Source organism: Sciurus vulgaris, assembly GCF_902686455.1.
Source record: "Sciurus vulgaris genome assembly, chromosome: 12".
In the NCBI taxonomy this organism is placed as follows: domain Eukaryota; kingdom Metazoa; phylum Chordata; class Mammalia; order Rodentia; family Sciuridae; genus Sciurus; species Sciurus vulgaris.
Genome location: NC_136473.1, coordinates 59,414,961 through 59,437,671, shown reverse-complemented (window position 1 = coordinate 59,437,671; position 22,711 = coordinate 59,414,961). Strand labels below are relative to the sequence as shown.

Below are 22,711 nucleotides of genomic sequence, written 5' to 3'. Positions count from 1 at the left end.
CACTACTCTTCAAACTGACATGGGCCTTAAAACCACAGAGCTATAGAGATGAGTATCAGAATCAAATATCACCCCCATAAAGTTGAGAAACAAGTGTCTGTTACTGTACAATGTTCAATACTCAGAGGTTGAAGACATGACTATTGCTCTGCACTGTACTTACCTAGTTCTCAATGGGAACTTCACAGGCCTATTCTTCACATGCCTATTGCTACACTACACCCCAGCAACCCACCTCTGCCAATGCAACAGACGTTTCTACACATCCAGGGAGATGCACCTACAATTCTGCACAGAGCTTAAGAAGAAATTCAGTCAGCTGAGAAGTGGCATCTGTGTACTCAAAGACAGGAAGGCAAACAAGAATTCAAACTCCCTAAGACCAATCTTACCTCCTACTTCTCCATTGGCTAGTTCATCTGACTCACCTCCTCCTTTATTTTGACCCTCACATTCCGATGCAAGCTCTATCTGATTCAGCTGTGTAATATAATTAGTCAAAGCCTAGAAAAGAAGTAAAAGGTTGGAAAAGTCTCTCAATTTTAATTTCGGAAGCTTTCAAGAGAATTCCCGAGACCAAGCATGTATTTGGAGAATAAACTTACATGAATATTATCATCTTTGTGAGTAAGAGCTACTTCTATATCTTTCTGGGACTTCTCAAATGATTTTATTTGCTCACTGAGCTCAGCATGTGATTTACTCCAGTCTCGGATGTCCTGCTGTAACTGAAAAGTCAAAACACATGAATTCCTATGGGTTAGGGTGGGTTTTGCCCTGGAGACACCAGGAGAACTAGATTTAGACAGGGAAATAGAAAGCAATACCTCCTTGGTAGCCTGTCACTAAGGGCTGAGACCTCAGTTAAGAAAGAGGGAAGAGTGGCCCCAACCCTCAGAGCTGCAGTAAGAACGTCAGAGCTATCAAGGAAGTTGACCCTGTTGATTGCACTCCCCAGAAAATTGCTGCCAATTCAAATCACTTCCTTCCAGTAAGAATGGATGGGCATATGTGACTGGCTCCTGAATTCAGACTCCTTATCATATAACCTTCCCTTGGCCCGTGAAGAAGTAACGACTCAAAAAAGGGTTTTAAAATACTTACTTTACTGCACGAAGAAGTTTCTTTGAGGCTAATAACTGATGTTTGATAAGAAAAGACCAACACTCTAAGGACTGAAATAAGCTGTACAGAATAGAAAATTCCAAACACATGGAGAACACATATATGCACTCCATTTGGGGAGAAAGGTTTAAATTTGCACATCTAAGAAAAGGTCTTGCATGAATAATTCCTTACCTTAGAACAACTCCAAGATACAAGGTAATAATATTCACTTCCCTAGCTTACATTATGGATGACATATATTTTTCTTTACCTGCTCTTTCTTCTTCTTAAGTCTGGCATTTTCTTCCTGAACCCGATGGTATTCACACTTCACCTTGTATTCACTAAGCTTAGCTTCATTAAGAGAAACTAGAACCTAATGCAAAACACAACAGTTAGTGAACTGATTCCACAGAACAAAACAAAGTTACACTTTCCCAAACCAGACATCATGTAGTTCTCATTTATTGCACATTTTAGCACACCTTAAATTTTTGGTCTTCAACCAAACTAATATGTTGTATTAATCCTGTAGCAGGTGTTGGCAAGTTTACCTGTGAAAATTCTGAAGCATTCATTGAAATAACAGCCTTTAACTTCTCTACAGAATTCTTCTTTTCTATTATCTGCCAGGTGGAAGGAGAACACAAAATATGCATGAAGATTTCAGTAGAAATACTGATACAAATATACATAGATGCTAAAAAAGATAAACAAGAAAAAATGTATTTCAGCCCACCCCCTTACATTTCAGGTAACCAGACTAAAAGGTCAAAGTACAGAAAATGAAAACAAAATAACTAAAGAAAATTTTCAAACATACAGAAAATTACTCTTTTAAGTACACCAGTTCAAATTAGTAATTTTTTTCTAGTGATGGAGAAAGAAGATGTCCCAAGATCATGTTAAAGTTCTCTTGCCTGAAGTAAAAATGATAGAATCTAAGGGAGAATAGACAAATCTCACATACAGAAGAATTCCAAAAAACTATAAAGATGTTTGCTCCTCCAGGAAGTGGAACAGAACTCTTCACTCTTTGCAGTGCCTGGGATTGAATCCTGGGCCTTCTGCATGCTAGGCAAGTGTTCTACCATGAGCTGTATCCTTAGCCCTTAACTCTTCATACTTTCACTATGGACTCTACATAGTAACTTCCAAAGAATAGGCAAGGGATTGGAAGAATCCCAGTGGAGAAATCTGGTGAACACTACCTCAGCTAGGTGATCAAGCTTACCTGGGGGTGGGATATTTCAGAACACTCTCGACTATCTTTGCAACTTTTATGTAATTATAGAACTATTCTAAAGTAAAAAGTTTTAAAAAATAGGATGCTGTAAAACAAAACAATATACAAACACTCTTCGATGGGGCAATAGTTCCTGCATGTTTCAGAGGGCAGAGCAAAGCAATATGAAAATTATCCAGGATTGCGGACATAAATATAAAAATAATTTGTTGGATCAGTACTGAAAAGTTCCACTAAATGGACAGAAGCGGGTTCAACTTCCCTGACTTCTAGTCTGACTTTACTTAACACCACGGGGAAAGTCCAACTTAACCCATTTTACAAAATACTTCAAAAGCCAAAGCACATTAACACTTAGCCACCAAAACTCTTACCAAGTCCTCATTGTTGACATTTTGTTTTCTCTCAGATTCTAACACAACATGAAGACTTTTAGCTCTGTCCTCAAGGATCTCATTACTTTCTTCAAGTAGCTTGATTTTGTCCTAGGAAAACAGATGTCAAGATTAATAGTTACTCATTACATGACTTTTGAGTTTAGAATGTAACTCCCATCAAACAAGGGATTTGTACCTTATATTTCATTGCTGCATTGGAGAGGACCATATTTTGTTTTTTGGTTTCTTGGACATGTTTCTTTGATTCATTGATCTATGTAAAATAAAGTATTCACAATTAAAAGATACATGTTATAGTCTTTCTAAAACTTACTTCCAGGTAAGTGACCCCTTCCAGAATGAAACAAATGTTTAAAAATGATCTTAAAAATATCTCAACTCAAAACATGTGGAAATGATTCAAGCTGGAATCAAGGGGGAAATAAACTAGAAAAATAATTCTACCTTCTGTTCAAAATTTGACACTTTTTGCTCTAGTTCTTCATTTTCTTTCTTCATGTTCTTTAATTTTTCAGAAATTTGCTGTTCAGTGACTAAAAGGGGGCGGGGGGTCCAGATTATTACAATCACTAAATGAAATTCAATTAAATCGACCAAAAGCAAAGACATGTTATCTGGCATTATGAGGAAATACTTCTTTGCATAAATATTATGCCCTTAAAAAGCAATCTATAGTTAACAGCAATAAGGGTGTAAAACACTATTAAAATTTAAGAAAAATGTAAGAACGATGATATTTCAATTGAAGCTCATTTCAAAGATGGGAAATACAGTAAAATGTAGTTTGATATTCCTCACTTCTTTCTTTTTCCCCTTCTTCTTCCCCTCACTTCTTAAAACACTTTCTTTTCAGAAAATGGAATCATTTAAAATTTATGTAAATATTTGGAAACGAAAAACAAAATGAAAGCATACTGACTCACATTACCATTCTTTATCTATTTGAATCAATGATTGAATGTATGATTAAATCATTAGCTCAAAATACTGTTCAAATGTACAACATCTGCATTACATCAATATTCAAAGTGAATATGACCCAATTAAAACTAATCATCTTCTTCCCACTATTTGTTCCTCCTCATCTGCTATCTCAGTTGGTACCATCAGCATCTGCTCTATTATCCAAGTTAGCAACCTAGGAGTAGTAAAATTTTTAGGAGTTAAAAAAATTAGGAACATCAGCAATCACTATCGACTTCTAACACATATAAAACACACATCAAACACAAATAGAAAGGGTTAATAAGTTATAGAAGAAGGCTAAAAATTTACCTTGATATACTGTTTCTTTGACCTAAAAGAGAGAGAAATAAAGATTAAATTTGATGTCATGCATCTGCTTAAAAGAAACAGAATCAAAACCAAATGAGAATATAATAACTGTCTGGTTCTGGATTAAAAATGAGTAAAGGAGAACAAGCATTTCATTAGCCTCTGTCATATAAAAATACTAAGGTATGTATCCTATGCTACAGTAAATATATATCTATTCCAATCTTACGACTTGAGAACCTACCTATAATAATAGAAATGGCTACTATTTTCAGAAAAGTACACTAATGCTTCACTTACTCAAAATTGTTTATTTGATAATTCTAAACAGCCAGGATAGTCTAGGAACAATGACTGTTCAAAGAACTCTGAGGAAACAAAATTAAAGATCTGCCACTTGTTTATTTTCTTAGATGTCGATGGACCTTTCTTTTATTCATGTCTTTATATGTGGTGCTGAGAATTGAACCAGTGCCTCGCACAGGCTCAGCAAGGGCTTCTATCACTGAGCCACAAACCCACCACCGACATGTGCTGCTTTCACTCACCAAAAAACATCTTAGAACTCCAATTTCAATTTGGCTATTGGCTGAATTTAGAAATGATCTAAGAGGCTACATCACCTATTTCTGCAAACCACTAAAAATAGCGGTAAGAATTCTTAAAAAAAAATTGCTAGAAGAAAATACGCAAGCAACAAGAGAAACAACAGTTAACATCTTCTGGAAAGAGCAAAACCTGAATCATTTCCCAAAGACGGCAATGAACTGTCACATAATAAAGCCTAAGCAATAATTCTTTTTAAAACTTCACTAAATTTCTTTGTAAATTAGCATATATTTCTCCTTTTCAATGGTATAAATGGGGATGGGATACTCAGATGTATCCACAGATCATCCATGGTATCTTGCTAATACTGCAGACCCTAAAATTCCACTTAGAATGATCTTGTTATAGGAAAATACATTCAGAAAACTCCAACATAGAAAGAAATGGACATTTCTCTAATGTCATAGGCTTACTAATCAGAGAGTAAGCTTTCACCCAAAATGACAGCAGGGGAAAATGGGAAGTAGCAAAAAGCAGGCATCCAAGGTAGGGACCAAAACTCCAAAGTCAAATGCTGAGACTGAGGAGCAGCAGCTAAGACCCAGATCCTACCTAACCTAGTGAAAATAGAAACAGGTGCCAGGGTTCTTGAAAGAACCAAGAGAGAAATATAAAACCTTTTCATTTTTCCCTTTTCTCTTTACCTTTCTATCCTCCTTTTTCCTTTTAGCTGAGAACAAGTTCAATGAGATTAGAAAAGTCCTCACAGGAATCCATGCAAAGGATTCTTCTTTTTAAGAAGGCATTTCTTTTTAAATGCTTTTATACTCAATTGCACAAGGAGAGGAAACTTGTATTAACAATGGAATGTCCGATATGATCAAGTAATCAGAAAAGGAATACTAAGATTTGGAAAGATTTGTGGCCAATGTTTCTGGCCACATTAACTGTTGAGTTTCCACTGAAGGCTTTTCATGCAAAGTTCACTTACCTAAAATAATTTCCTCTGATTATGTTAAGTATCAAGCAGAATGACCTACAGTACAAACCTACGTATGTTTAAGCATATATACATGTATACATACTCATACATATATGTACACATACACACATACATAGACAAATTCTTCTTAGAAAAAAAAGTAAGGAACAAAAAATGTAATAATATGTCTCTGGACAACATATAATCTATACTTCCAAATAAAAAGCTATTTTCTTAACATAATATTGAATGACAAAATCTGGGAAATGCATATAGAAAACACCTGAAAAATTACCTCATCTGATTTTCATAATTTTGCTATATTCCTCTGCAGCACTTTTTTCTTGTGTATGTGTTTATATAACATATAGTTCATCAACATTTAAATCTTAGTTTCTGCTTTTTTCTATTTCACATTAAATTGTGAGCAGTTTCTGTATCTCAAAGTCTTTGAAATATATAAAGCTGCCTACTATTCCATTATATGAACATATAAGAACTTAAAAAGACCCCTGTAATGGAATAAGTTCTGCTAAGTTTTCAATCTAATACACAGTTCCGCTGAAAAACCTTACTGAAAATCTTTAAAGAATACTTATTTCTGTAGGATAGATTTCTAGCCATATTATGCTACATAAAAGGATATTTATATAACCTATCCCATCTTTGATCTCATTTGAAGACTTCTGATACATATGAAACTACTGGTCAGAATGGCTGTAAGAATTACCAGTTCTTCCCACTGTACCTACCTAATTCTTAATCTTTATGTTTTGATACAAGGAACTTATAAATTGAAGTTTTCTCCATGAGATTTTTCAGGATATATTGTTTTCTTAAGTCTTTACCAACACAAAGATTACCCTAAATTATTTTATAAAGCGAGTGTGACTTCAACCACTAATTTGTGTTTAAGTTGGTAACCTGAAAAGGGGAGGGGCAGTGACTACAGAATACCCCATGCATTTATGTGCTAAGGTAGAAGGAAGTTAATTTACTCACAACAAGAATAGTTCTCCAGAAGAAAAAGGCAAATGAAACAATTCCCAAGAACACAGTGAGAAGTACAGGCTTCCACGGCAGTCCATAAAAATCAGGCCCAGGCTGAACATCATTGGGCAATGTGGCAACCAGCTGAAAGACAGGTTAGAAGCGATGAGAAACCTTATATTCATAACAAAACAGTCACAAAGATTCATCATGGCAGTTCCAGAACCACCACCATCATCTGAAATCTACCTCCACAAAATTCTCCAGTAGGTTCTTCGAGAGACAGAATCCTGGCAGTGTCATATTTCTTGTTCGCCCGCAGTGTTCAAATAATTTAAATCGAGCATATATTTCCATTTGGAATAGGCCCTTCCGACATCATATTGTCTACCATCTGGCTAGAATCCTTCTGTATGACACTTCCCTCGCAGATAACCCGGTCTTTATGATTAAAAAAAAAAATTATGTTAGATAAAAACTTAAGTATATGATAAAACTAATTTTATGGGTACAAATAACACCACGATGAAAATGAATAATGCAAGTAACGAACTATTTCTCTAAGGTTTTAAATATATTTCCATTCTACCCATATAAACTTAAAGACAAATGACAAGTAATGCCAGACAACTCTAGAAAACTGGCTTAGATAAACTACTCTGAACCTAACTTGCTTCTATGAAAGTCCACGTCTAACTAAATGTGCGCTCAAAGCGAGCGTATCAAACACCAGCCTTCGCTCCTCTACTCCACACCGCCCTCCTCAAGTGTCCAGAGGACTCTCATTCTGGCCCCACCTCCCAACAGTCTCCAGACGGACAAGACCCACTGTGACGTCAGCTGCATTTGGGAACCTAGCGAGGGGCTTGCCACCTCTCAGTATTGCGTTACAAAGTGCAATGAGGAAGCGTCCAGTGCACTCACCGGCTCGCTCAGCAATACAGCTCGGTGCTGCCTGCCCGGGCCTGACACCTCCATTTCCCCGTCGCCGTCAGTCAGTGCAGCCACTCCGCTCACCACTTAGCCACCCGCCGGTCACAGCGGGGTCCCTCCCAGGAGGGCTGCGCAGAGCATCGTCAGGGCTCCCAGAAGCTCGGGGTCCCCGGGAGAAGCGGCCACAGACGGCAGGGCGGCAGGTACTGAGTCCATTGTGCACGGACAGCTGAGCGGTGACCATGCTTCCCTGCTGAACGGCACAGGACTCAGACCTCTTTCGCCGTTTCCTACTTGCGAAGGATGCAGCCCGGGGGGCGGGTACTGGGAATGACCCTCGCCGTCCCCCGCCGCTGGCGCTTCCCGCCCTACGCCTGCAAAACACGTCCTCAGCCGGTGAGGCGGGGCGGACCCGAGTGCTCTGAGCTTGTGGCTGGGCGGAGAGGGGAGGGGAGGGGAGGAGCGGGAGGAGCAGGGCGGGAGGGGAGGGGCCGGGAGGGGTGGGGCGTGGCGGGAGGGGAGGGAAGGGGAGGGAGCGGGAAGAACCAACTGCGGATTCGGGCGGGTGAGAGCGCCAGCAGAGCCCAACGGAAGAGTCCAAGTCAAGGGACGCGGAGAGGAATGGGGCTCACCTGCCCCCGGAACTGGGAAAGGACACGCGGTTTAGAGGGCCAGTAAAGAAGCTAGGAATCTAACAGAAGGGGCTATTTTCGGGGACTAGGAAAAAGGAGAAAGTCAGGCCTCCCGGGCCCTCCCAGAGCAGAACTCTCTGTCGCGAGGTGCTGAGACACCAGGTACCTGGCCCAAAAGTCCAGAGGGGAGGAGTCGCCTCTCCTGCTCCCTTGGGAAGGACCGCTGTTCCCAGTGGGCGTTCCTTCCCTGCTCACTCCATTCCTGTGCTGATTCTCCCCTAACCGACCTCTACTTCTGAATGACACTACTTTTTAAAAGTTTCACCCTATCGTGTCATTATCACCCCTACGCCAATGGCTTCATTCCTGGATGCCACATTTTAAGGTTGAATGACTTGTGGAAAAGATTTAGGATCATGAATAGCCTGGACAGCACGTGCTAAAAGTTTAAGAAACTGGGGATATTTAACTTGGTGAGGGAATGAATATATGTGGATTTTAAAAAATACGTCAAGTTGAATACAGTCGTCTCAAAAGAACAGTCAAACAAGAAGAGGCAGGAAAGCAATGAAAAATAAGAGCAATGCAGCGGGAAGGAGGAGGGGAAGGCAAACTCTATAATGAAAGCTTGTACCATCATCCACGCCCAAGAATATACAGAGGTTGTGGGACAGAACAGACCATCCAGAAACAGAGGCAAGTGCACTGGACATTTGGGATACAATAAAATTCAGTTGGGGGAAAACAGAATTTTTAATAAATAATATTTGCATAAAATTACATGGAAAATGATAAAATTGGATTTTTAAAAATTATTCACAAGGATAAACTACAAATGGATATGAAACCTGAATGTAAAAATAGAATTTAAGCAAGTACTAGAATACATTGGTTGAGATTTTCTGTGCATTATAAGTGGCCAAAACCTTCCTAATTGTATCTTAAAATCCAGAAACAAAAAGGTGTAAAGGTGATTACTTAAAAACAAACAAAAAAACTTGCCTGGCTGTGTTTAACCTTCCTGCTCCCCCCATGCACTTTGACAATGAGAATCTGAGAAAAAATATTTGCAACACATGACTCTCCAAGGAATCATGTTCCTGAAATATAGAGAGCATTATAAATAAAACAGGCAGGAAACCATTACGAAAATGGGCTGAAGAAATAAACAGTTCTTAGGAAAAGAGAGGCAAATATAGCTATAAAATATGGAAACATGCTCTGCTTAGTTCCTAATGAAAAAAAGACAAATTAAACCACACTAAGATACCATTTCTCACTTATGTTGGCAAGATCCAAACATTTGACAATATACTCAGTAGGTGAGAGAATGTGGATGAATACTTCACCCTCAGACACTGCTAAGTATACAAAAATGAGACAACCTCTCCAGGAATGAAAGTTGTCAACATCTCCCAAAAATGCTTATGTAATTACCTATTGACTCAAGAATCCCAAGTCTTTTTTTTTTTTTTTTTTTTTAGTGCTTGAGAGGGAACTCAGGGCCTCATGCACCACAGGCAAGTGCTCTACCTTGAGCTATATCATCCCAGTCCTTCCAAAGATACTGGGAATCCAACAAATGTTTAAAATTTGCATCTACAAAGTTGTTGTTGAAGCATGAATTATAATAACAAAAGATGGTCACAAATGACTGAAACAACCAACTGTTTATTAATAAGGGTTGTTGAATAAACCAAAGAATAGTATGAAGAAGAAAGAAAATAATTTTAAGTACTGCTAAGATATGGTTTCCAGAATACCTTTAAAAAAAAAAAAACATGAAGTGGAGAAAAATATTTATAGAATACTATTTTTATCTTAGAAAGTGAGAAAAGATGAATATATTTCTTAAATTTGAGGTAAAATTGACATGCAATAAATTACATGTTTTTGAAGTGTGCAGTTTGATAAATTTTAACTTGAATATGTGAAACCATTGTCATAACCAAGATAATGAATCCATCCTTTACCTCCAACAGTCTTCTCATTCTTTAGGCAATTCCAACCTCTGCCCTTGGTCACCCTACCTTCTTGCCACCCACGTTCCCACCCTGCCCACAAAAAAATGTCTATCTTAATAGACTGCTTTGTATTCCTAAAGTTTTCTGAGCATGGAATAATATATTCTGTGTTCTCTGGCTTCTCTTATTTGGCATAATTTAAAATTAATCTATATCTCTTTATCAATAATAGTTCATCTCTTTTTATTCCTGAGTAGCATTTCATTATATGTATATACCACAATTTGTCTATCACCTATTGATGGACATTTGGATTTTTTCCAGTTTTGGCCTTTTATCAATAAAATGGTCAATAACATTGATATCCAATTTCTTCTATTGGTATGTAACATCTTCTCTTTGGAGAAGAATGGTTACATATGACAGGTGTATGCTTTCCTTTTTAAGCAGGTGATTCTACCACTTTACAGCTCCGCCAGCTACGTGCACGTCCAGTTCCTTCGCCTCTTCTCCAACACTCTGCACAGTCAGTCTTTAATATTATCTATTTCTAGTCAGTGTGTAGTGGTGACTCTTATAGTTTAAGTTTGTATTTCCCTCACAAATAATGATGTTAAGCTTTTTGACTGTGTTTATTAGCCATCTGTTTATCTGTTTATTGGTGAAGTGGTGCTTTACAGGACTATTTTTTTTTTTAATGAGTTTTAAGGGTTCTTCATATTTTCTCCATGCAAGACCTTTATCAGGTCAATTCTTTACAGTAATTTCCTGCCAGCTTGTGGTTAGTCTTTTTCATTTAAGTGTACTTTGAAGAACAGGTTTTATTTTGATGAAGATCAAATCATCAAATTCTTTTTGTTGTCAAATCTGTTGGCATCAGCTGCTGCCAATATTCTGCCCCCCACAACACACACACCATTTTACAACCCAGATTTTCAGTCTGCAAACATCCTAGCCAGCCACTGGTCTGCTCGTCAGACTGCGAACAATCTTGGCAGTCAATGGACAAGATTGTCAGTCTGCGAACATTCTCGGTTTTTTGGGACTGCTTATTTCACTTAGCATAATATTCTTTAGTTCCATTCATTTACCTGCAAGTGCTATAATTTCATTCTTCCTTAAGGCTTGAGTAATATTCCATTGTGTATATGTACCTCATTTTCTTGATCCATTCATCTGTTGAAGGGCATCTAGGTGGGTTCCATAGTTTATCTACTGTGAATTGAGCTGCTATTACATTGATGTGGCTTCAGCACTGTAGTATGCTGATTTTAAGTCCTTTGATATGAACCAAGGAGTGGGAGAGCTGGCTCAAAATGCTGGGTCCATTCGGAGTTTTCTGAGGAATCTCCATACTGCTTTCTATAGTGATTGCACCAATTTGCAGTCTCACCAGCAACATATGAGTGTACCTTTTCCCCCACATCCTTGTAAACACTTCCTATTGCTTGTATTCTTGATAATTGCCATTCTGGTTGGAGTGAGATGAAATCTTAGAGTACTTTTGATTTGCGTTTCTCTAATTGCTAGAGATGCTGAACATTTCTTATACATTTGTTGATTGATTCCATTTCTTCTTCTGTGAAGTGTCTGTTCAGTTCCTAAGCCCATGTATTGATTGGGGTATTTGGTTTTCTGGTGTTAAGTTGTTTGCATTCTTTTTATATCCTGGAAATGAGTGCTCTATCTGAGGTGCATGTGGTAAAGATTTTCTCCCAATCGGTAGGCTTTCTCTCTTCACATTCTTGTTTGTTTTCTTTGCTGAGAAGAAACTTTTTAGTTTGAATCCCTCCCATTTATGGATTCTTGATGTGACTTCTTGAGCTTGAGGGATTTTGTTAAAAAACAGTCAGGTTCTAAGCCTATGTGATGAATATTTGGGTCTACTTTTTCTTCTATTAGGCATAGGGTCTTTGTTCTAGTGCCTAAGTCGTTGATCCACTTTGAGTGTTTACAGACAAGGTCATAAGCATATGCAGAGCTTTGCGAGTTGTCTCCTGCCTCTCCTCCTCCCCTCCCTCACACTCCTTTGCTCCCACAGGTTCCCTGCCAGTTCCCTGGGGAGCTTCTTCATCTTCACCCACTTTCTCACCTGCCCCCAAAGATCTCCTTTTTCATCTGGGTCCTTAGCTATCTCCTTCCATGCACATCTCAACATTCTCAAGACTCCTCCATCTCAGAACAGAGCTTTCTCTCTGCCCCATTCCTCCTTCCCAAATTCCCTATGTCTTTTCTGCCCTGCATGGCCAGGTGGCTTGCTAGAGCAGGCTATACTTGCTGTCTCCTCTCTCTCACTCACTGATCTGTCATTCTCCAAAAACCACATGTTCTGAGTTCATCTGTGACTTCCAGCTACCAATGTCAATGGAGAATTCCTCGGACTTTACGTTATGGCAGTTCCTTGACAACAACCATTTGTCCATCTACCACCTGCCACACAGTTATCTGGATGAATCTTAATTTCAACACCGGGGCTTTCCGGGGTTGCTTTGTCCTCAACTTCTTCTGTTCTTTGCTTCACTTCTCCCCTGTAAGGAGGATTCCCCAAGCTGTCTCTCCAGCTGGGGCCTCTTTAGTTAGTTCCAGAAGTCCTCTGGCTTCTCATGGCTGGGAGCCTCTGTGTCCACAACCCTCCTTCACTCTGCTCAGGAAATGGCTCCAGAATCATGGGGGTCATCTTCAACTCTCCCTCTCCTTTTGGCCAATTCCCTCACCCTTTTAGGCAAAAAATCCATGATGCCCTTAATGGTTCTTCCATGCCTTCTCATTAGGAGCCCCATTCTCCCCACCAGAGGTCAAGTTCCTCCAGCCTCATGGACCCCATCATGCCTGCTCCTGTCTGACCCTGACTGTAGCCCCTTCACTTTGAAATAGTAACCACAACTCACTTAATGAGTGTTCCTCTGCACCAGGTGCTAAGATGAGGGCCTCATGTGCGCCATCTCAGTAAACCCTCATGACCCGTGAGCTCAGAACTCATATCATCCCAACCTCACAAATGGGGAAACTGAGCCTCAAAGTGGCTTTTGCTGGTCCTTCCTGCAGATGGCTTCTTAGCCTCTCTGGGTTGCTGTGGCACCTTCACAGCTTTTGGCTTCCCTGTGTGCTTCACTCTGCAACCCCAGGACAGCTGCTGCCCATTCCTGTGCTCAGCCTCAGCTCCAGGACCCCTGCCTGGGTCAGAGTCCTGTGGTCCCACTTGATGGAGCCTCAATTTCTCTGTCCTCATTTCTTTCAGGCTGAATTCCTGAGCAGGGGAATCTATAAACCAAAATCCTCTGCTCCTCGGGAGAATCTTTGTAGCCTGTCTCCCTCAGTTGCAGCAGGATTATTTCTTCAAAATGCGAACCGGGTCAAGTCCCTTCAGCTTACAACCCTTCAATGATATCTCCTGTTCTAAGGACACAGCCTAAGAGCTTAGCTTGGAATTGATCATGGCGATGACTCCAACCTCTGCTCAGCCCACTCCTGGCACAGACCCACGGGCACCTCCGTGCTCCAGCCCGGCCACAGTCCCACCTTCCTGGCTTCCCTCCTTCCTTTACAGTTGTTTGTACATGACAGGCAAGTGCTGGGCTGATCACTGAGAATAGAGATGAAATAGACAAACTAGCAAAGAGAAGGCTCCCTGCCATCATAGCAGGGGTGAACCCCCCAGAACAAAGGTGATCAAGCCTGACAAGCAGTACAGTGAAGTCACACCCACCCCTGCTGCTCTGGACTCTGCCTCCAGTGGCCTCCCCCATCTGCCTGCCTTGCCCCTCTCTGCCTTTGCAACTCAGGTGCACTCAGGTGAGCATCTTGCTCTCTGGAACATCTCCCAGGCACCCCCTGCTATGGGTGTGTGCCACTCAGAACAGCCATAGAAAGCAAGGGACAGATTCAGAATTTTATCCTAAAAGCATTTAGGTCCCATTTAAAGGTTTCTTAAGCTGCAGGATGACATGGGTGTGTTTGATATTGAATATGTTCTTCAGATTTCTCTGTAGAGGAGGAATTGGAAGGCAAGTGCAGTCCTCAAAGCATCCAAGCAAATCCCTGGGACACACTGGAGTCACAAGACAGCTGACAAAACACCCAGGCCTGAGGCACACCCTAGAACCTGGTTGTGGGAGGGCAGGTTGGGTAATGCCTCTAAGGTCTGCACTGACTGATCCTGCATCGTTCCACCCTGCACCTTTCTTATGGGGACACTAACACCATGACCCAGCTTCCCCAAAGGGACCCTGGATATGCTACTGAGACACAGATGCCCCTCCTGGGGCTGGGGTGATTCTTAGAGCAAGTTCTGGGTTGTCTGAGGTCAGCTTGCCTTACCCATCCCCACCCTCAAAGTCTCCTCTGCAGGAAGAAGCAAAACCAGGAGCAAATCCTGGGTCTCCTTCGCTCTCTGGCTCCTAGGTAGGGCTGGCACATGAGAAGCACTCCAGGAAGCAGGCAGATGAAAGGCCAGTATTTTCCAGAGACAGGTGCTGCCAGATGTGGGATTTGATATTTGGGAGGACTCCCTGGGGCACTCCAGAGACAACCCTATTCTGCTTCCTGGCAAACTCGCAGTGTGCAGTGAACCTCTTGCTACAGAGCTGCTTCCAGGGCCTATGGGGGTGGTGGTTTCCCTGCCCTTTGATTCCCCAGGTCTTACAGCAGGTCAGCTGTAGACCCTTCATCCTCCAAAAGGAAACCTTGGATGCCTGGCTGGACACACAGAGTGTCTTAAAGTCTGCTCTGGGGGCAGGGCCTCTGGTATTTTTTAGCACAGAGCCACAATGCTTTAGCAGTGAGGAAGGAACCAGGCACATCCCAGCAAGGAGAACAACCTCTCTGGGTGAGTCACAGGAAGAAGGAAGAAAGGGGCACTTCAGTGACTCGGGGTTAGAATGGGAAAGAATCAGAAGAATCAAAGAATCATAAAAATCTCAGATTTGAATCACTTACTAGCTAGGCAAGTTGCTTGACTTTTCTGAGTCTGAGTCTGAGCCTCCTGATCTGCAGGAAGCCTGGAAGCAGAAAGAGCCCAGTAAATGTCATCCCTTTTCCTTCTTGGTAGAGGCAGCCAGCATGCTTAACAAAGATGCTGCCATCCACCAGCAGGGAGGGTGAGGACTATTCTCTACTTTCAGGCTAAGACAATGGCTTCTAATTCTTCCCCTTGTTCAGAAGGAGGATGGGCAAGGGAGGAAAACCTGATGGTTTCCTTCAGTGGCACCCAGTCTCGTGCTGGAATAGCTCTTTGTGACCATGAATTGACTCCTCAAACCAGCACAGGGACAACAGGTTTAAATATAAAGGCTGCAACTAGAAAGTCTCTAGAAGAAAGCACAGGAATATCCTCATGATCTTAGGAGAGGGGAATATTTCTAGGCAGGACACAAAAAACTAAGCATAAAATAAAGTTATATATTGGATTTCCTCAAAATTAAAAGTTTTTGCTCATTAAAGATATTGTTAATAAAAATGGAAGGTCAAACTACAGATTGGGATAAAACGACAGTATTACATATATCCAATGAAGATCTGTATCCAATTATATAAAACATGCCAACCTACAAATCAATAATAAAAAGACAACCTAATTAAAGCAGGCAAACGTCTTGTACAGACACTTCATGAAAGAAGATATAGAAGTGGCAACTAAGCATGTCAAAAGGTACTGAATGCATTAATCACAAGGAAAATGCAAATGAAAGCCATGATGACCATGACTTCAGTCCCAGGAAGATGCCAAACACTGACCCCATCAAATGCTGGGGAGAATATGGAGCAACTAAAACCTCACACATAGTTGGTAAAAGTATAAAATGTTATAATGATCTTAGAAAAATGTTTCTATTGAAAGGAAAACACATACCCAACATACCCAACAATTTTCTCCTAGATACTGGTCTGCAAAATAATTTGTAAAAGAATGTACATAGTAGCTTTATTGCTAACAGCTAAAAACTGGAAACTAGCCCAATAGGACACTGAATAAATCATAGTATATCCATACTATGTGAGAAAAAGGAAGAGAATCCTGATATATGACAATGACTTGGAAACACCTCAAAAAATTCTTTTAAGTAAAAGAAAACAGATGCAAAAAAAATTGGCTGAATGGTTCCATTCATGTGAATTTCAAGAACAGGCAAAATTCATCTATGTTGATAGAAATCACAGCAGTAGTAGGTGCAGAATTGGCAGGAAAGGGCAAGAAGGAACTTTCTGGCGTGATGAAAATATTCTATGTCTTGATCAAGGTAGTGATTACATGGTTGTAGACATTGAAGGGTATGTTTAGAATTTGTCCATTTAAGTGTTTTTTTCTTTAAAAAAAAAAAAAAAAACAAACAGATTATTGATTTCTTTCTTAGATGTCCAGAGGCATTGCTTGAACTCCCACAGAGTTGAGATTTACCCCAGGGACAAAAAAAGGGAATGTGAAGACCAGGAGAAACAGAGACAAACCTGTGGCGCCCAGGGAAACCTAGATGGTCCACTTTTCCAGCATGACTTTACCTCTGCAAGCCCACGTGTCGTGTCACTGTGCATTGATTTTATACTAGGAATTATGCTAATTGTTTCTATAAGCCTTTTAATCCTGGGGAAACAAACCACAGTGCAAACCATGCAGCTCCAGGGAGTTACACAACGCAACTGGAACTGCAATGCTCTTCTAATTTCAAGTTCAGAGCACTGTCTAGGGCTGTCTCTAGGGAAGATGCCAGCAAGGGAACCCAAGGCTCATCTTAAGGATGCAGCCTGAGCAAGGAGAGAGGCCATGCCTTCACCAGCCAGTGACTCCCCACAGGTGTCATGCTCCTGCTCCTGTGTTGGGCACCTAAGCCTGAATATCTTCCTTAGAAGCCAGAGGGAATTCTAATTTCCTCTCCAAAATTCACTTGTTTTAATAGGGACCAGGGCAGCACTGGTGACTTATTTTTGCAAATACCCCCAGGCCTGGCATGACCTGCAGACTTGGAAGATTGCTGACCCTATAACACAGCTGCAGCTGGAGTAAATCCTGGGATCCAATTAATGGCACAGGCCATGGGAAAAACCATGGAGGTGGCCTCAAGTGTTAGGCCCTGAGGGCAACCTGTGCAGTGAACCCAGGTCAGTGCAACAGAAAAGGGCCTCAGCCACCTCTCCTCCACAACACCTGCTTCCTGAAGGGGAGCCAGGCTCCCAAAGAGACATGATGTCATCAAATTTTATCACATCTCAGAGAGGCGACCTTACTGGGGAGGAGACCAGGGAAACAGGCCTGTGGAGGTGAATGACCTGAGCTGGGAAAAGAAACACGATTTTCAGCCACTTGGATCAGGTCCCCAAGTTTCAGATATAAAGCCACCTTGTCAGACTTGCCTGGACTGTGATGCCTGAGAGGGATCTAGGAGCCTTAGCAAGTTCTTTCCATGGAATTTTCTGTAAAATAAAAAGGTTTAATTTTGTAAAAGTTCAATGTAAATGAAAGCTATTGAGAAATAAAACATTTAATTACTAAGTAAAATAGATTAAAAATTACTTTAACCTTAAGAAAAATAAAATCAAGCAAAACATTATCTACACACATATATATCTTGTTTGCATGCATATTCATCTGTTGAAGTAATTTTTTTTCTTTGTAGTTTAATTTAAAATTCTGGCTGATTCTTTGTATATTCTCTGTCTGCTGCCATGGATAAAAGACATCATCTCAATTTTGTGTAAGTACATATTTGCTTTTGCCTATTTTAACAGTTATTAATGAAATGCATGTAAGAGTTAAACATCAACTATTACAAAAACCCTTAACAAAAGCATGCTGTCTTCTGCCCCTTGTTGGGTAAGGAAGAAAAAACTCATTTTGCAAAAATAAGGCATAGAGGAGAGCAAGTCCCATCAGTTCTACATGAATCAGTCTACTACATGTCTTCTATTCCTTTGACAACAATGAAAAAAACTGCCTTCTTCTTAAAACTTTTATTTTTAAATTGAAGAGTAAGATGTTACAGATAAGTGAACAAATCAATGGGTGCAGATATTATGCAACACCACTAAGTGCACACACCCAATTACCATCATCCTGGTCAAGAAATGGAAAATAACCAGTATCTCACCAGTCCCCACCAGTGCATTTCAAAGGTGACCATTATCTTCATTATCAAAGATGTATTTTGCCTTTTTGAAGTTTCTAAAAAATGGAACCACTCAGTAAATAATCATTATGCTTCATTACGACTTAACGTTTTTGTGAGTTTCACTCATGTTTTTACTTGTCACTGTAACTGGTTTTTATTTGTCTAGTTTTCAATCACACAATTTGTCCATTGTATGGATAATGAACACGTGGGTCGTTTCCAATGCTGGGTATTACATATAATGATTCTGAGATGTTTTTCATGTCTTTTGGTGCACATGTGAATGGTGGTATATACCTGGTGAGCAATATTTACCTATGAGTAAAACTGCAGCATGATAGGGCGTGTGTGGATTCAACTTCCATAGAGAACGGCAAACTTTTTAAAATTATACCAATTCCTGATAACATAGGAGAGTTTCAATTGTTCTTCATCTTTTCCACTATTGGATATTGTCAGCCCGCTTAATTTTAGCCAATCTGGTGGTTTTGTAGTGGTGTGACATTATATCATTTTATTTTATCTTGACTACTAGGAATTGAACTCAGGGATGGTCTACCGCTGAGCTACATTTCCAGCTCATTTTATTTTTATTTTTAAGTCACCCAGGCTGTCCTTTAACGTGCAATCCTTCCTCAGCCTCCTGAGTTGCTGGGATTGCAGGTTTGGTTACAATGTGATTTCAATTTCCATTTCTCTGATGACTGAAGGAACTTGAATATCTTTTCATTTACAGATTGGACATTGGATATTCTTTTGAAAAATTCTTTAATCTCTTTCCCATTTTTCTTTTCCGTTGTCTTTTTCTTATTGGTTTATAAACATGTTTTCATATTTGCATTATGAGTCCTTTTCAAATAAATATTCTACAAATATCTTCTTCCATGCTACAGTTTGCCTTTTCACTCATTGATGCTCTCTTCTAATTAATGGAGCCATTGCTCTTGATTTCCTTCTCTGATTCTTGGCCCTAGTTACTATTTTGTAGCGCTCCAGTGCCTTTAAATAGATTCTAAAAACTAATTTCTCTAGCCTTTCTAGATGTTCTCAGTGGAAGACTGAACAGAACCTCCTCAGATAGTGACCACTAATCTCTCTACTGTTTTCTCATTTCCATACTTTAAAATATGCACTTAAGACTATTATCTCTTGGTTTAAACACTATAAACACTTTATACTGATTGTTTATTGTGGTAGAAGAGCAGGTAACTATCTAACATGTGTACACCATAGTCTCTTACCTTCCTAACAGTTATTTCATTTTATGATTTAAAGCTTTAAGTCAAATTTGTTTTACATTTATTAACACTATCCAAAATACTATTCACTGCAGGTGTGTGTGATTGGCAAGAACTTTTCAAAGTCCCTTGTATTTGGGGCAACAAGGAAGATTCTCTTTGAAGCTTTCAGCAGCCCCAATCACTATTCTAAATTTTCCAGAATAGTATCAATTTCGAACACAACAAACTCTAGGTATTCTTAGATTGAACTATAGTAGATTGAACTACTATTTTGGCATGACTCCAAAGGACTGTGCTCAATGGATGCTGTAGTTTGGATCTTGAACATTTCTCAAAGACCAATTCCCATAGTTTCCAGAATGGTACTATTGGGAGGTGATGGAAATTTTTTTTTTTTTTTTTTTTTTTTTTTGGTGGGAATGGGGGATTTAACTCAGGAGCACTCAACCACTGAGCCACATCCCCAGCCCTAATTTGTATTATATGGAGAGACAGGATCTCACAGAGTTGCTAGTGCCTTGCTTTTGCTGTGGCTGGTCTTGAACTCGTGATCCTCCTGCATCAATGGCACCTCCCAGTCCCTGGGATTACAGGTGTGCGCCACAGTGCCTGGGGGTGATGGTAACCTTAAGAGGCAGGGCCTAGTGGCAAGTCTTCAGGTTACTATGGGCATGCGCTCCAAGGAAACTGGGAACCTCAGCCCCTTCTCCCTTATTTTTGTTTTCCAGCCATGAGGTGAGTAGCTTTGCTCCATCACATGCTCCCTGCCATGATGTACTGCATCACTGCAGGTCAGAAAGCAATGAGGCTGGCTGACCATGGACTGTGAGCTCTGAAACTGGGGGTGGAAACAAACCTTTTCTCTTTATAAGTTTGAATCTCAAGTATTTGCTATCACGGTGGAAATCTGCCAGCACAATGGGCTTTGTCTGTTTAATGAGACCTGACTTTAAATTGCTGTGAAGTGAGTGAGGAACAATTGCTCAGCAAGAAGGGTCCCACTGACACCCCCACCCCACCCCACCAAGCCAGCACTCACTTACCAACACGGCTGTGCTCGACCCTCCTCTTGGCTTATGTGCAGTAACTCCTACAGAGTGAGGAAGACTTGGGAAAATGGCCTCAAAAGAAATACAGCTGCTGGGCCTGGTGATAGAAGAAAAGACAAATGAAAAGAATTTAAGAAAGATTTGGGTCTTGGCCGAAGGGAAGATTTGGAATGAACTAGAGTGAAATGTTGAATTCAATAGTGACTAGGATGTACAGTGAACAGGTAGGTGTCCCATGAACTCTGTATAAAAGTGACAAAAGGTGCTTGTTGAATGTGTTTCGTTAGGTAAATTCCCTGGTATTTATTTTCTTAAATATGTGGTTTAGGAGAGGCTGTGTCAAGATGTATCTGTCTTCCAACTTACTGTTCTATGAATACATTTGCATTTGTAATTTTACATGTCTGAGGTTTGGGTTGGAAAATAAGAGTCATAGTGATGGTCACCCAAAAAAAAGTGGGGGATCCTGGGGTAGCACTACTCCCTCCCTGGCCCCACTCCCCATCCAAAACTGCCAACCCCCTTCCCTCAGGAGACCTGCCCTTACAAAAGGTGCAGATGAGGACACTTCTGGGCATCACGGTTGCTCTTGCTCCTGCAGCTTGGAAAGAACCATGACTGATGAGCCCGAGTGACAGGTAGGACTGACTTGGCCCAATGTGGCCTTCCACGATCTTCTTGACTTGTGTTTGTAACTCTTGCTGGCAGCAGCTATTTGGATTGTTTTATTCTATTTCTTAGTACAAGGTTCAAGAGGACTTTATCCACTGCAGATTCTCCTCCTCGCCTCTCCATTCTTGCCCATCTCTTGCAACCGGTTTAGGCTGCAGTTTGTCCCACTACCCAGAAGCTCCATGCTTGGGACTTGAGTTGTTTTTTTGAGCCTGTGGTCTCCTCCTGCTTCAGCCTGCCATTCAGCACCTCTGTGGATTTCCCATTCTCATGGCCCCATCCTGCCTGGTCCCTCCCCACAGACTCTAACAGCAGAAGGTGTCGACACAGGGGTGGCTGGACATCACAGTACATGTCATGTATTTATTAAGCACATACTGAGGCCCAGGCATCATTCTGGATCTGGGATACACAGATGAACAGGGCAAGGTCCTGTCATCAGGTTCTCACTGTGCTGAGTCCAGGCTCACACATACAAAACACATTGACAAAAGGATCGCATCTTAGTGACAGAAATCTATGGTCTATGATGAATAGGAAGTCATGCTAGTCTAGGAAATTCACCAAAAGACCAGGGTAGGGAGAAGAATTTCAGTGGAGGAGGAAGCTCAGACAAGATGTGCTGGCGGGAGACTGTGGTGAAGACGTGAAAATACTTGAGATCTATGATGGCCAGTGAGAGTGAGACATAGAAGGTGGTTCATGGGGTCTACAATTCAGAGGGGCAGGTGGCCAGACAGGCTCACCACTCTCAAGAAGGTGGGAAATAGAAAGTGCTAGTTTAAATAGACAACATGCCAAGAGTATTCACAAGACAGAGGACTTTGGGTTGCAGGGATCCCCAGGGGTTTCACGATTCTGAATTTGAAGATCATGTATGGAAAGACCTGTCCAGAAAGGAAGAACAGAGTGGGGTGTTCATGGCTTTCATGAGGACAAGTTCATCACTGGGTGTGGGGTGAGCTCAGCCTCATAGATGTGTTGGCTCAAAGACGCCAGGATGAGAATAGCCTGTGTGTGTGTGTGTGTGTGTGTGTTTTAGAAAAGTGAGGGCTGGGGTGCACCATGAGGGAAAGGGAGTGACATTGTGGAGTGCCGAGCCCCAGGCCCAGGAGTACCCCTTGAGCTATAGTCATTGACCTGACTGCAGTATGTTGGACGTGGGAAAGGTTGAATGTGAAACTAACAGGTAATTACGACACAAGTTCTTTGGCTAAAAATTTTATTAATGTTTTTGCAGAAACTGACTTATATTAAGAAACACAAAAAATAATTCAAATGCAAAATACATGTAGATTCCTTTTCGGGTCAAAAAATTATAAATTCAAAGAAGTTGTAACTGCCCCCAGAGGGCATTCATTTTATGTAGTCTCTTGTGGCCATTAGAAAAACTGAGGAAAAGATCTGAGAAGCCCTGACATTCTTGACTAATTTAATTTTCCCAGTAACTTTATGAAGGTGATATTATGATGTCCACAGGTGAGAAAACAGGCCCAGCAAAGGTGTAACATACTCAAAGTTACACAACTAACAAGCAGCAGAATCAAAATTTGATCCAGGATCTGTGCATAAAT

The 22,711-nt window shown here is 40.8% G+C and overlaps 2 protein-coding genes across 7 annotated transcripts in view; one reads left to right on the top strand and one right to left on the bottom strand.

Moving 5' to 3' along the window:
- Positions 1–7,924, bottom strand: part of LOC306641532 (transport and Golgi organization protein 1 homolog) — a 220,987-nt gene extending 213,063 nt beyond the window's left edge. The window contains exons 1-3 of the mRNA XM_079106650.1: positions 7,472–7,924; positions 6,560–6,691; positions 4,027–4,048 (exon numbers count right to left, since the gene is read on the bottom strand). Coding sequence (XP_078962776.1) covers positions 4,027–4,048; positions 6,560–6,691; positions 7,472–7,525 — 208 coding nt within the window. The 5' untranslated portion in view covers positions 7,526–7,924. The remainder of the gene's footprint in view (positions 1–4,026; positions 4,049–6,559; positions 6,692–7,471) is intronic.
- LOC306641562 (uncharacterized protein) overlaps positions 1–22,711 on the top strand; it is a 109,473-nt gene that overhangs the window by 29,301 nt on the left and 57,461 nt on the right. The gene's annotated exons all lie outside the window — the stretch shown is intronic.